We start from the raw sequence: 15,315 nt of genomic DNA, 5'->3' as shown, positions 1-15,315 counted from the left end.
AAGAGCACGCAACATTCGTGCACGTGTGCACGCGGAACAGGACTCTCTCTCTCTCTCTATCTGCTTTTCTTACTTTCTTCCTTCTCCCCCCTCCCTGTGACTCCCTGATTCAGGGCTGCATTTAGAAATCGCGGCGCTCCGGGCTCCTCGTCAATTATTCACTAGATAAAAGTGAAACGAATTATTTGCAATTCGTCGTAAAAGTATCCACGACGTATGTGTGTACATTTATTCCAAACCATTAAGTAATTTTCATTATTATTATTATTTTCTGTTACAATTTTTACCCACCTTCTTATATAAATTCTAGCTATATCCTTCAAAATGTTAACTCTATACAACGTCGTAACGTTGTTGCATCTTCAAAATTTTTAATTCCTCGAGTGTGCTCTGAAGGTATTAATATACACTGCCAAGTCAATATTTGAACATCTTCGGTAGCTGATAAAATGTGAAAATAACGTTGTTAATGTTACTGCCATTACTGCTTATTAATTTCATTTACACCGTGGGCAAATTGCTTTCCGAATCCGAGTCTGCTACAACCCTCTCCCTACCATTCTTTACTCCCTCTTGGGCCTAACTGTCCACTCGCTGACTGACCAGTTCGTAACCAAAGTTCGCCTCGCCTACGTTCGACTTCCGTTACGCGTTCCGTAGTTCCCCTTGCGCAACAATAACGGACGCACGTCGCGGTCGAAAGTTAATTGCAGCGTGAAAATGAATCAGAGGTTTTCACGCGGCCCGGAAAAATAATCGAGGCTGTTTTGGAAATTCGAAGTGCAATATGTCAGGTACGCGAAAACGTTCGGTCATTCGCGCTGGTCTTCGGGAAGCTTCGGTGACCTTCGGCGGGTCTCGGTTATTCTCGACGACGCTCGTAACCGGCATCCTCGAGGAGGCGACGCACGACAGATGCCTCGAGGACCAGTGACAGAATGTTACGTCGAAATCAGATAAAATTCAGTTGACTCGTGTGTGATTGTGCGGTGAAATTCGACGATATATCATGCCGGTGACGCGTTTGGATTTTCTGGAGTGGATCGGATAAGTGTGCTCCGCTCGGGGAACGAAAATTAAGGTAACGATACGAAATAATGTAATAAGAACACGCAATTAATTTTTTAATGCTAGAGCCTACCGTAGACAGTAGAAGTTTCTTTGGGTGTTGTGTGACTTCTTAGCTTTTACATCCTCAGCGCTTTAGTTTGGTAGAAAATGCGATCGAAAAGAGAATATAAGATAAAGTTGCGCCGAAGGCATGCATAAAAAAAGAAAATTGAATTACGCGCTCTTGCAAACCATGATATACGAATTGTATTTCATTTATATACTGATCGACAGGTTACCGGACTGTATACTCTTCTAATAAATATATAATACAAAAAATGTATATGTAACACGTGGCGTGGGTGCAGTACAAATTTTAACACGATCTGTTAGTCGTTCGAAATGTTTTCACCGATGTTCTGATTACATCCATTGTAAGATCGCCCCATTGTTTATTTCAAACAGTAGCACACTAAATGAAACAACGATTAATAGCTTCCAATTACGCGATATCAATTTTACGGCTGCGCCACGATTAACTTGAACTTCGAATTACCGTTACGTATGCGTATAAGCAATAAAGTTTATTAACACGAGCTATTTCTTATCGGTAAACAGAACAAGACGCAGCACAGTAATTATTACATCGTTTGTAATAAGGTAGCCTGACGCAATCGATGAAGGCTGCACGACAATGACACAATTCTACACTCGCGATCGCAAGAAATACGCGTACGAGCTTGGAAATTTGACGATGCTCAATTTTTTCCATTCCCATAGAAAAATATATATCGCTCGATGGCAAAATATCTGTTTAATGACCATTACAATGTCTCAAATTTCATGTTCCCGCAGCCTCCTTGCACGAAGGAAAACTTTCGGTGAACCCCCAAGAGCAAAATCAAATTAAAACAATGTATATAGATTTTAAGAATTTTTATTTGTTTTACACATTTAATTTATCCCTGTATTTAGACTTCGTTGAAGTTAATTAAGAGGTTGCTTGTTGTAGGAGTGTTTGATGCAAAATGATATCGAAAATTCTGCGGTATTTCTTTGTTTCTTGGACCCCCATGGGCCCACTGGCCACAGTTTGAGAATCACTGAGCCGTTCAATGTCTTTGGACTGATTTAACGTTTATATCACAGGGCTTTAAAGAAACCGACCCGTTCTACTTGCCGATTTCGATACGCGTACGTAAGGGGTCAGGAGAAATGTGGTTACGTGCAGTTATTGCGCGTTTCATGCGATAATTATGGACCTCTATTCGCCGTAATGACGGAGAAAGTGTGTTTCTGAGTTATATTGGCGAAGAGAATGCGACGTTGACGTCACTTGCGAACAAGCTTGCGCGATTTTACGCGGATGTTGAAAATCCGTCGCGCGAATCGGACGGGAGGAAAAAAAATGACCGTTGGTAGGGGGAGGGCCAGACAGGGGCGGGTCTACCATAAATTTAACGAAGCTTCGGCTACGGGCCCCACGCAGAATCGATACCCGATATCTCATTCGTTGATTTTTTAATTCAACAATTATTTAGAAACATAGAAACATGGTTCGTGTAAACAATTACCTAGTTTTGTTTAAAAGCTTAATATTAATCTTTCATAAAACATTTCTAGATCTAGATCCATCCGGCAGTAGTGCAAAGACCAAAGACGAGCAAAATGTTAATCAAATATTAAGTAACCAATGGAACCCAACGTATAGGAATTTACGTGTGACATTTAATCGATGAGACGGTTAAATATGTGTCTGTTCGTTGTGAAGTATATCGTTCTATAATTCAAATTCTAATTTTTATTTAAGCAGTTGTTTATCTTTTACTCGACGTTCTTGTCCAGATAAGAATATTGTTCGTTTCAGGGGAAACGAAGCGGTGTCGATGTTGATTCTCCTAACCTCTGCGCCGGTTTACGTAAAGAATTTTACGAACGCATAGAAAACGTGAAGCGGGTAAATAACTGTACCGAGCGCGAGGTGTCTCGCTGCGCGCGGTGACGAGTCGATTCGTTTGACCTCCAATCGTGCACCTCGATGGACCAAAAAACCGTCGGTCAACAACGGAGAAAGTCGCAGCACACTTTTTCGTCACCTACGTGAGCCACTTTATAACCTGAACTCGGTACGGATGTGGGTGCCCGATCCTCGAATGTTTACGCGCGACTTTTCAAACCTTTGACATCGTAGAAAAAAAAATAAAACTAATAAATCTTGCAAAAATCAATTTGAAGCGTATTTATGTCCAATGAAAGTGTGGCAATAAGTGTGTTATTAATGTCCTCGTTTACTTTATCGTAGAACATCTTTAAAAACAATTAGTTACATTCTCATGAAACGATTTGTTTCTGCTTCTTCCAGCAGCGTGTAATTTGTCTGCGCTGACAGCTTGAGAAACTTTTGTTCTAATAACTCGGTAACCTTGTAATCGACTCTATCTGGGAGATCCTTAAGAGTTGCCTCTAGAATTCCATTATTAATGATCGTGTTGGCAGACTCTTTTCTGATACGTTCTTTTTTTCTGTACGCGAGCCAACTCATTTTTGTGGTATTTATAAATATTGTTGTTTAACAAAATGTTTACAGTATCAGATATTTTATTAAGTTTATTGGTCTTAATAATCGAGTATTATTTAACCATTAGTTAATCATAGGCAATCGTTTAATACAATTTAAATAATGTAATTATGTAATTAAATTGAAGTTGAATGTCATTTGCCTAGATTTCTAATTAATTCTAAATAGCATGCTATGATTGATTGCGCGAAGCGCCTAATGCTTGCTCATTTACAACCGCTGGCATTCAGGGCATGGACACAAGTCATCTGCACTTTCTAGACATTACACAAATATAATAGTCTCGGGGGGATTCCTCGTGACGTCGCGCAATATGAATTCGTCGAGCACGGAAAAGTTCAGGTTCGAAGTGGCCACGAGACGTTCGTGTCGCGTGTACCGGAACCGGAAACGCGATCTTGAATCGTTAAACCATAATTGGATGCAATATTACGACTCTAAAGTTGCAGAACGACACGAATAAAATGAAACGTAAACTTTCCAGTCTTTGTTACGCCTTAAAAACAATACGCGAAAGGGGATGGAATTTTTATCGATAACAACACCCGTGTTTGTAACAGCAGGAAACGTAATACTGCTTCCGAACAGGATCGAACGGCATAAATCTGCCTTAAACGAAAAAGGAACGCCGAGAATCGACAGCTGGAAAAATATCGCGACGTCCGTTCTGCGCCCGGAGCTCGAAAACATGGAATCAGTCTTGCGTAAGGAAAAAAAAGAAGAAGAAAAGACGCAAACAACACGTGATACGACTGTTGAAAATTACAGCGTGTTAGGAGGATTCAAGAAAAACGAACTATCATTAGAAGGAGGTTTGATTTATCGTGGCGCATCCGATAGATTAAAGAGTGCATTAATTGCGGCAGAAGTTTGAGTAGACACTGTTCAGAGAAATATTCCTGCGGCAGAAGAGATACAGTGAACGTCGATATAAAGTTAACACTTGAAATTTTCAACTTTGAAATAATTTAAAAGGTATGAAAGAGAACAGGAAAAAGGTGTATGGTACTGAAAGCTCAAACATATATTTTTTTTTAGTAATAATTGAACAATAAGCAAACATATAATACAAAGAACAAAAAAAGTCTATTATATTTTTTGTAAATATAATAATCCAAGATTATTATATTTGTCAATGATCTTTTTCACGGCCACATGGCTTCTTTGCACAACTTCAGCAATTTCTCTTAAGAACTGTCTTTTTATATGCATTTCGATTATTATTTGAGCAGCTCTTCAATAGTTGTTTGTTTACCCATTTCGAGATTACACAACTAGTATCTCCTTCTGTTGTTTTGCCATGGAAACAAAACACGGGGATTTCCCAATATCATATTACTGAACTGTGATGCCAACATAACTAGAAATTATTGCAATAGTTATAACTATGTACATAAAAGCAGCGGTGTCAACTTTATATTGACTCAAGGAAAAGGGACGTTTTTTGTTCTTTGCATTATACGTTATTGTTAAATTATTATTAAAAAAATATATATTTTTTATAGAAGACAAATTGAGCTTTCAATGAAGAAGTTGAAAATTTCAAGTGTTAAGTTTCTATTGGAAAATCGAAGGATGTTAAGTTGCGGGTTTACTTTCCTTGGCGGCGAGGAACACACCCGAGGAAACGTCTGTACTCTGGAAGAAGATCCATTCATCGCAGCAGCCGTTGCCGTGTAATTAACAGCGCTTATACAGCAGCGAAAATTTGCGACTTCCGGCGATCCCTGCCACTTCCATAAATTTACTGTAACTCCGCCTTATCGCGCTACTGACAACGATGTTCTTCCAACGACTGTTCTACTCGAACGAAAATGACATCGCCCCGCCATTCTGTTATTACGTTCGACTTGCCTCTCTTATCTCCGAGCGCTACTTTTAAATTGTACAGGCAATTACTTTCGAACAAACGCTCCCGTTTATCAGCAGAGCATCGATATCTTTCCGTCCTACAAATTCTGTAACGATATACGGCACTGGTCCTCTTCTTAACATTTTAATGGCCGCTCGTATCACGCGAAAACCGTTGTCCTTCGCTAATTGTACACCAAAGTGAGACACACGAAGATGCTAGGAATATTATTATAAATTTAACCTCGACAAACGTGATAAGTTGAATGTACGATGAAATGGTAACTGATACGGTAGATCACGCGCACGTGACAGTGGCCAACGTCTGTTGGCTCTCGAAGTCACATATACGTGACAGCGGCCGTTAAAGGGTTAAGTCGCGCCCACACTGGGTTAGGTCAAAAATTTCGTCTCCACTGTGTCGGCATTTGTCATCTAGCACGGTCAATCGGCACCCTAACCACTTCTCGACAAAGCCAAACAATCTCAAGACCTGCATCGTCTCGGATAGCGTGGCTTGAAAAGCCCAATGGCATGCCGACGAGTCGATCGGCACGATGTCGGTAACCATCAAAAGAGATCGTGCCAAGACCGGCAATTAACTTTTGTTGCTGCTGTATTCCCAGAAAACAAACAAAATAACACAGAGTGCGTCATCCAAGCAGTCTGTCGAGTCCTCAACGTACAGAGTTTCATGTCACTTTCGTTCCAAAACCATCATCGAGATACAAAGATACAATTTTACTACAAAAATTAAGGTGATCTTAATTTTTTACTGAATAAAATAATTTTTATAAGAAAAATCAGCACCGTTTACGAAAGAGATTTTGCGTGTCACTGTTGATGGAATGTGTGAGAAAGAAATGGTTTTGCCACGTTGCTGTGCATAGCAGTGGAGACGCAGCTTTACGATTACAAAAGACCGGGTTCTCGGAACTGACGTAACTCGATCGGGGACGTTGGAAGAGGGATACGGAACAAATCAGCCCACGACTTTGTTTTTATATACCGAACCGACTTTAAAACTATTTGGTGTCGAGGGGAACGTCGTTTGAAGCGTTACGATTTCATTTCCACGAAACGTTTAAATGAAATAATAATAAAATACACGGACAGCGTTGTCGACCGAGAGCGTAAGCGCAAAGTTCGTAAAACGTCAGGAAGCGGACTCGAATCCTCGTCGTAAATATACCCGGCACGGTTCCGTTACCTCGAAGTGTTTCCTTAATTGAAAATACGCGTTTCTCCTTCTCGACGCGATCAGCATCTCGCGATTTAATTGCACGGCCCGGACTCGTCGATACGATTCCCGCGCGAGAAACGTGGACAAATTATTTTCGATGTCGCCGGAAATGCCCGTTACGTTTCATCGACGGATCGGTTTTCCTCGAGAAACTACGAGCAAAGTAATCACGACGAAACGGTTACGCATAAATTGCTCTTTGGTTACGCGTCGTTTCTTCGTAAATGTGGTCAAGTACTATGTACGCACGGCGTTCCTGAAATCATCGTTGCAAAATTTATCGGTGTATTTTGCATCAAAATAATATATTCACAAAAGTTATTAACAAATTAAACTAAAAAATTTTAAATCGTTCTGGAAAAATTATTTTTAGCTGCAGGGGTCAATTAGAATCACTTATGGTGAATAGACATAACCTCGAAATCCTATGCATTTTTGAGAAAAAAATTCGAGTAGGACAAATGTTTTGTCAAAATTAAAAAATTTTAAATCGTTCTGAAAAAATTATTTTTAGCTACGGGGGTTTATTATAATCACTTTTGGTGAATAGACACACCCTCGAAATCTTGCGCGTTTTCGAGAAAAAAATTCGAGAAGTTGGACAAATTGCCGTTCAACAGCCGAAACTTCAAACGTTAATAACTTTTTAACCAAGCCTCCATCAACAAATTGTCATTCTTGATTTTCGTCTTATTTTGACCTCCAGAATCAACCATTAAAATTTGTCTCAACGTTTGCCGGAACACCGTGTATACCAAAAACGAAAAATGTATAGATTAAAATTCGAGGCGGTAAAATGTACTTTAAATGTTAGTTTCGAAACGCCTAGTGTACCGACGAATGACGCTGCTGTAATTTTTAATGGGTGTTACGAAGGGAAAGCGAACTGTTGGTGCGCAAATTAAGCTTGCGAGGGTCACGAAGACCCTTGCGCATCAGACGCCACTTTATTACCTGCAGAACATCATAAACTGGGATTCTTGGACAGCACGAACACCGTGTGTGCCCAGGCCTGACCAAGGGTCAGTTTTAACCATTAGTCGTCGCTGGTTGGTTTCCAAGAAACCCGGGATAATATTTGCAAGGTGTGCCTGCGATCGGACAAGAATCTCGCGAATGAGATTTTTTACAATCAAAAGTAGAATTATTCGTAGCTCTAGAAAAATTCACGAACCAAAACTGAGAACGTTGTAAAGAAGTGAGAAATATTACTGTAAATTTACAATACGAGAGAACTATTCTATTTTGCATGAAACACGAATAGAGTAAAATTATTCGAAAAGTCCTGTGTCGTTAATTCAGGTTGGTTTTAAATCGTATTTTACGAAGCAAAGGATTCTCGATAAGATTTTCTAATTATCGTTCGTTCGACAGGATCGTTTCGAGAGGATTAATACGTAATAATAAATCCGAGGGATTTGCACAAAGTGACGTTGATCCAGTTTGTCAGATTTATCGTGCACCGTCATCCGTTGACGAGGAACACGTAACACAGAATGGATTTCGAGCTGAGAGTCGAACAATAAATACCCTTCCTATTTCGACATGCCCTCCCCTTTATTTTTTTGTTGGCTGCACGGCTTACCAGCTTCTGCTGCGGGTCAGGTCCTTCCGGTCTTCGTCCAGTCCGCACCTGGACGAATTCCAGGGTTCCTCCGGAGTCAACCTTCGAGACTTCGCTTCCCGCGGAACAAAGCGAAGGTCTTCGCCTCTTGGCGCTCGCATTGTTCCTCCTTAGGTCGTATGCTATACTTGCTGCGTCTGGGTGTTTGATTTTGGAAACTCTAGACCAGTGTTTCTCAAACTGTGGACCCCCGACTATCCACGTTAGAGTGTGCAACAAATAAAGCGTAGCAGTATTTGATAATTCGATGGTGCACTTGTTAATTTACAGCGTTTCTAATTAAACTAAAGTTACGTACAATTTTACTAGTATCAGAGCTCTTCCATTATAAACAATATTAAAACACATCTTACTTTTAGTATTGAAATCAGTACTTAGATTCATTTCATCATAATAACACTTGCTGGAATAAAAATTCATTGCGATACGCTCGATCCCATCGCTACATTCGCTAGTATAAATGAAATGCTTGAGTATTCGAATATTCGTACATTTGAAAAAAAAATTCTTTGCCGCTGAATTATTCCTAGTCGGTAAATTATCCACGACACGCGCTGTCGGTAAACATACACACGAGATCGATCGATCCATTTTCTTTCTTTTTTTTTTGCTTTTTTCAAGTATTTTGCAACATGCATTATCCAAACACTACAAGTACAGTTTCTTCAAGAGTACTTCTGTAAACGCTACTAAAAAGTAGTGTTATCATCGTATCGAAAGTCGTCGATCAAACTCAACGCTAGATTAGATTGCCTCGGTCACCCAACACCGATGATAAATTTGTTTTACCAAAGTCATCCGTTTTCCTCGATCACTCTTTCTATCAATGTTCTCTACGCAACGTCTACAGTTAATTACGAATTAATCCCCGGTTATATGAAGTAATTTTCCGCGATTAAATATTATTTGTAAGGATCGTCGAGGATGGTCAGAGGCGTATGGTCGGATTCAAACACGTGGACAATAAACGTAACTGTATAAACTATATTATTTAATATTCACTAAAACTATTTAACGTAAAGAACATAAAACGTGTTGAAATCCGGGTTGAAGAAATTAGTACGCGAAAATATGACGAAAATCAAGGATACTAATTTGTTGTTTGATGCTTCGTTAAAAAATTATTAACAATTAAATTCAAAAATTTCAAATCGTTTTGGAAACATTATTTTCAGTTGCGGGGGTCAATTACAATCATTTTTTGTCATTACACATGTCCCCGAAATCCTACCCATTTTTTAGAAAAAAATTCGATAAGGTGTGAAATTTTTCGACGGAAAAAAATATTTCAAATCGTTTTGGAAAAATTATTTTCTGTTGCGGGGGTCAATTACAATCATTTTTGGTCATTACACATACCTCCGAAATCCTACCCATTTTTTAGAAAAAAATTCGAGAAGGTGTGAAATTTTTCGACGGAAAAAAAATTTCAAATCATTTTGGAAAAATTATTTTCGATTGCGGGGGTCGATTACAATCACTTTTGGTGGATAGACATATCCCCGAAATCTTACGCACTTTCGAGAAAAAAATTCGAGAAGGTGGACAAATTGCTGTTCTACAGCCACAACTATAAACGTTAATAACTTTTTAACGAAGCCTCCATCAATAAATTGGTATTCTTGATTTTCGTCTTATTTTGGCCTCTAGAATCTCCCGTTAAAATTTTTCCCATGGGTGGTCCAACACCCTGTATATATTTCAAGCGAACAATGGCGGACATTAAAACGAGCTTAACAGTCAGACAGTCAAGAGTGTAATGCTGCTTCTTGCATACTTTTTAAATCTTATATACTAAAACTAAAGAAAGGAAAAAGGGCCATGGTATGGCGAACCTAGGTGAACTCTACCCTTGTTGACAAAATGAGCGAGGGCTTGTCATCTAGGCGACCAAGTGGCGATGAGTCAGAATATATGATAAGGAGGTTGGTCATCCAACAAGCGTAAACGTAAAACTGTGATTGCTCTCGACTAGCGTTCGATGCAGTCAAAGTCGACCATTTCTTATTCCTATCCTATAACAATGATCCAAACAAAACGTACGTTCCAGGCGCAGTCCCTCGAACGTATTTCAGCTTAAACCTAAACACCTCACTCGATACCTACTCTTAGACTAAACATCATCGACGCCAAGGGTCCCCAGGTCCAAACACATACACTTCTTGCATATTATTTCTCGAGCAAACGCTTAAGAATTAATTTCGATGGCTATAAGAACAGCTATTTTAACAACCAAGTGACGTAGAAGCATAAAACGACGTCTGTAACCGGTAAAATTATTCTTCAGATGGAAACCGAGGTGCGGACACTCAAGCAAGAGCTGGTTCGCACCCAGGATGCCTTGAAGGCGGCCACAAAGAGATGCCGCGACCTGGTGAAGGAGCTGGACAACCGCGCCACGGGTCACGAGTCCGAGAGGACGCTTCGGGACCAACAGCTGTCGCGGATTCTACGCGCCCTGCTCGTCCTCGAGGCGCGGCTCAAGCAGGAGCAGAAGTCGATCAGGCAGCTGCTCTGCGAGAAGGACAACGTGATCAGGAACCAGCAGCTGGAAATAGCAAGGCTCAGGCGTTACACGAAGAACTACATCAAGTGCAAACGCGAGCAGACGCTTGGCAAGGCCTCGATGCAGATCGAAACTACGAACATCGAGGATCGCGATCTTCAAACATCCACCGTCGAAGTAAATAAACGAATATCACCCGGGAATTTTTATTAAATAATTTGTCCACCTACTGACCCTCTGTTTTCTGATTTTAGTTGGACTCCAGGCAGGACAGCAGCATCAGCAAGGACATACAGAATCTGAAGTGCGAGATAATCACGAAGCTGAGCCCGTCGGTGGTATCCGTCGCGTTGGACGACCTGGACAGAGGCGTTAAGAAGACTCACAGCTTCGCTGGCAGCGATATCTCGAAGACGAGTTTAACGAGCAGCGAGAACACGGACGTGTCTATTATCACGACCACCACGGAGGGCAGTCCCTCGTTGCTCAGCACTGAGGGTTTCTGCGAAGGCGAGAGCACCGACGTGTCGCCCGGCTCCACGCTGAACAAGTCCAGCAGATACACGCCTACGATGGTCACCGACAGCGAGAACGAGACGACGATGATCTACGACGACAACGACGACGAGGAGACGACGATCAAGGAGAACGGTCCGAAGCTGGCGAAAAAGAGGACGGGAATCGGCAGGTCGAAGACGCAGAAGGCTGGCAAAAACGCGGAGGCGATCGAGACGACGAACATCGCGAGGACGGAGAGCAAGGACGACGGGATGGACTGTAATTTCGCATCGGAGGACGAGGAGAAGGAGCAAGAACCTATTTACGTTAACGCTTGCAACGAGACGAATTCTAGGAACTTGGAGCACACGGAGAACGCGGTACCCGAAGCGCCGAAAACTGACGAGAATTACAGTAACAATAACAACAGCAACGATGGTTGTAACAGCAACAACGATAGCAGTGTGTAAGTATGGTTTTTACGCGTGAGAAAATATGGAATTACCGCGGTAGTGATTTTTAAATCAAAAAGAATTATTCTCTTGCATCGAGGACGTCGAAGAGTGGCCAGAATTATCCTACCTCACTCGGATTGATGAAGAAATTTGTTTTTGCGATATTTACGCCGTTATTACCAACGCAATGTTATTTGTGAGATAAGTTAATAGCGGTGATTTCGATGTTTCGACAGTATTGCTTTGTCACGAGTTTAATAGACGCGATGACACTGAAATGCATTTCTCGGTTGTCGCACGTTCCATTTGTGCATATATGTTCGCGTTATGGATCATTAACCACTGTCCACAGTTTTTAGACTCGGGCAAGTGGTCGTTGAGTGTCTCTTTTGATGTTATTTCGATTGTTTCAACCACTACATAAACATGTATAAAACAGGGTCGTTTAAACGCAGAACTGGACCACAGTAGGAAACTTTGGAAAGTAGCAATAAAAGAGAGAAAATTGGAGACCTAGAAAAACCAAGTAAAACGTTAATCTTTACATATGTAGAAAACACATGAGACAACACTAGACAAACAAAAAATATGAAAATCGTCTCTACGGTGCAAATAAAAATTAAATACTTATGTGCGTGAAAAGATTACAGCTTAGAGAATAGTCTGGTAACAGAATGAAACGTTAAATTGAATTTGAGCAATTATATGCCCTTTTGCAGGCCCCCGAAAATGGAAATGGAGGAACAAAACGTGGAAGAGACCAGCGGGAACTGGTACAGCGATCCGGACGAGGACAGGATCAACGACGATGTTTTCAGGCACAGCACCTATCGGCCAAACAGCAATCACAACTCCGTTCTGGAATGCGTGAACCAGATCCTTCTGAGAGACATGGAGGAAGAGGAGAACATTCTATCCGTGTCCAGGAGGTTTAAGCACAGAGGTAGAATCGTTCGCTTTCAATCAGCAAGGTTGTCCGACATCGAGTCGGTGGGCTCCGAAATGGAAAGAAAAAATTCCGAGGAAACTGTCACGGAGAAGGAGGTGGTGTCCAGCAACGAATTCAACGAGGCCCCTGCCAGCAGCTTCGAGCCCACCGCTACGGAGGACGAGTTTGGGATGAGTCTCGCTCAGTCTGCACCCTCCAGCGTCGCAACAAACATCACCAGTCGCGAGTCGAGCCTCGAGGAGTCGGAGGAATCGAAAGCCATTCCTATAGTAATCATAGAGCCAAAGGTCGAAGCGAAGGAGACGAGGCACGCGACGTTCCCCTCGTCGCAGACAGCGCAAAAATCGAATCCACCTCTGAAGATGGAAAGGATCGAGGAGAAGACCTGTTTGCAAATGTCTGGGAAGGGATTGACCATAGCGAAGAACCTCGACTACGAGGACATAGAGTCGCTACCCGAGATAATATCGCCACCTCCAAAAACGCCCCCAGCATTGCCGCCTAAGCCTCAATTCAAAAACAACACGTTGATCCTGAAAAAGATTCCTAGTCCCTCGTTCCTCATCGACGAGACGCGCAAGAAGCAACCGTTGCTCGAGTCGGGTCCCACCGAGCACGGCAAAAAGATTTTCGGTTTCATATCCTCGCCGTTGAAGTCGGCTGGCATCAGCGTGACGTCAGCCAGAAGCTTGAACTTCGAGGAAACCATCAGCAAAGTCACGGGAACGAACGAGGAGGGAAACTTCTGGAAGAACAGGTTCAACAATGTTCGTTCTTCGTTCCAGACGCGACAGAGTCATGAGTCAGGTGGCGAGCAAACGCGGAAGACGCCCAGGGTCACGAACATCGTTCGTCACTTCGAGGAGTTCAAGATCGGCGGCGAATCCGATGAGCAGACGAAGGAAAGGAGCAAGACCAAGGAGAAGCACGTTCATCCGGAGTTCGATCAGGAGTTCGACATCAGACAGAACTTCGAGGAGTTTAATCTGGACGAGTGCAACCTGTCCGACGATCCCGACAGGCCCGAGGGCGACGGCTCGGAGAGACTTGGTAACCTCGGGGCCACGGTTGGCCAGAACGAGAAAACTGCCGCAACCAAAGACAATAATAATGTTCCTCTAGCTGCGACCAACTCGAGTAGTGGTTACGACCACTTCCTGGAAGCAACGGGTCTTAGCAATAAATCTATTCTAACGCCGTCGAGGTTGCTGAGTAATCACAAGAGTATGCTGAAACCGAAGGACGTCAAGTATAAGAATAAAATTAAGGCGACCGCGGTGTTGGAGAAGCATGGTGTCTCCGCTACCAACAACACCACTCATGTCAGACATTGGACCGGGCCGTTTGTCTGACGACTGGCCCAAGTTTTTCCAAGTAATCTGTTTCGACAAGAACCTGACGAGGGGGAGTGATCATTTTGGTGTACTATACGCGCGTCGAAAGTTGCGTCACAGCAGGGATTTTAACCCTAACTCGGTTTGGTTCTGTTTTCTAGAGTAACCCACCGTAACTGGGTCAACCATGTCTCCATGCGTTGGATCTTACTGCAGGTTATACTACTACAGTTAACTTGATTTCACAGAGGGTTATAATACTATGGTCAATCTTCTAAAAAGTAGGTCTGCTATTTAATTCCCATTGGTTATCCTCAGTAATTTATGACATTGATCAAATATTGCAACTACACCACAGCAGTCATGTTAAAAACAGTCAAGCATTTGGTCCAACTTCTAAGAGCCTTTGTTCACTCTTAATTTGTTAGCAATTGTTAATTAGGAATAAGCAAGAAGGTTCCCTCAAGTTTGTCCCACAAATTTCAAACAAAATGATGCAGCCATTAATAGATTACGCTTTTTGTAGATGTCGTCAAGTTTCAGGTGCGCACAAAGGTGGTTAGAGTTTCATTAAACACAACTGGTTAACAGACGCATTCTCTCGACGCGCAAGTAATAACTGTTCTCGTGCACTTTTAAAGATCAGTGGAAAAAAAAACAAATAAGAATCAGTGACTGTGAATATTCAGACTGTGCTTCCAACACAGTTAATCGTTAAACACGTTTCAAGTGTAAAATATAATGGTGTAAATTATTATTGATAATCCTTTTCTAACGCAACGCTTTTTCATTTTTTTGTTGTGCGAAAAAATGGAAAGCCCATAGGAATTAATTTATTTATAACAGCTTTTCAACGTAAAAAGTATTTCAATGTGTTGTATATATTTTAATAAAATGTTTCGTACATATTTATAGCGTGGCTAATGAAAACAATAAATTAAATAATTTCGTAGCGACGTATGTTAAGCTTGGCTCATTCCGCCGAGATCGCGAGTACAATTTGTTTACCGCGAATATTTATAACTTTATCGTGGCAACATTTTTCTTTTCTGTTGTTTTAAAATTAAAATGACAAGTTACTGAAATCTATTTCATTATTAAAAATATGCGTCAAATAGACAAATCTGAAGAAATAGAAAATATGATGATTTATCTGTAGTTTTTTATTAACTCGTAATTACATTCTTGTTATATAAATGTTTTCGTACCTTGCCACAGATATTTTAA

General features: G+C 41.4%; 1 protein-coding gene across 3 annotated transcripts in view; it reads left to right on the top strand.

The window, feature by feature from the left end:
• LOC122398102 (J domain-containing protein DDB_G0295729-like) overlaps window positions 1–15,314 on the top strand; it is a 47,377-nt gene extending 32,063 nt beyond the window's left edge. For 2 of the 3 annotated variants that reach the window (XM_043397695.1, XM_043397696.1), the window contains exons 2-4: window positions 10,634–11,029; window positions 11,107–11,816; window positions 12,525–15,314. In XM_043397695.1, coding sequence (XP_043253630.1) covers window positions 10,634–11,029; window positions 11,107–11,816; window positions 12,525–14,106 — 2,688 coding nt within the window. In that variant the 3' untranslated portion in view covers window positions 14,107–15,314. Of the gene's footprint in view, window positions 1–367; window positions 1,082–10,633; window positions 11,030–11,106; window positions 11,817–12,524 lie in introns of those variants that run through there. The other variant, XM_043397697.1, reaches the window with a different exon arrangement.
• Window position 15,315: the final 1 nt, after the last annotated feature.

This window comes from Colletes gigas, unplaced genomic scaffold (assembly GCF_013123115.1).
Source record: "Colletes gigas isolate AHSC1104 unplaced genomic scaffold, ASM1312311v1 Colletes_gigas_Sc00011, whole genome shotgun sequence".
Taxonomy (NCBI): Eukaryota; Metazoa; Arthropoda; class Insecta; order Hymenoptera; family Colletidae; genus Colletes; species Colletes gigas.
This window is presented reverse-complemented; position numbering and strand designations above follow the sequence as displayed.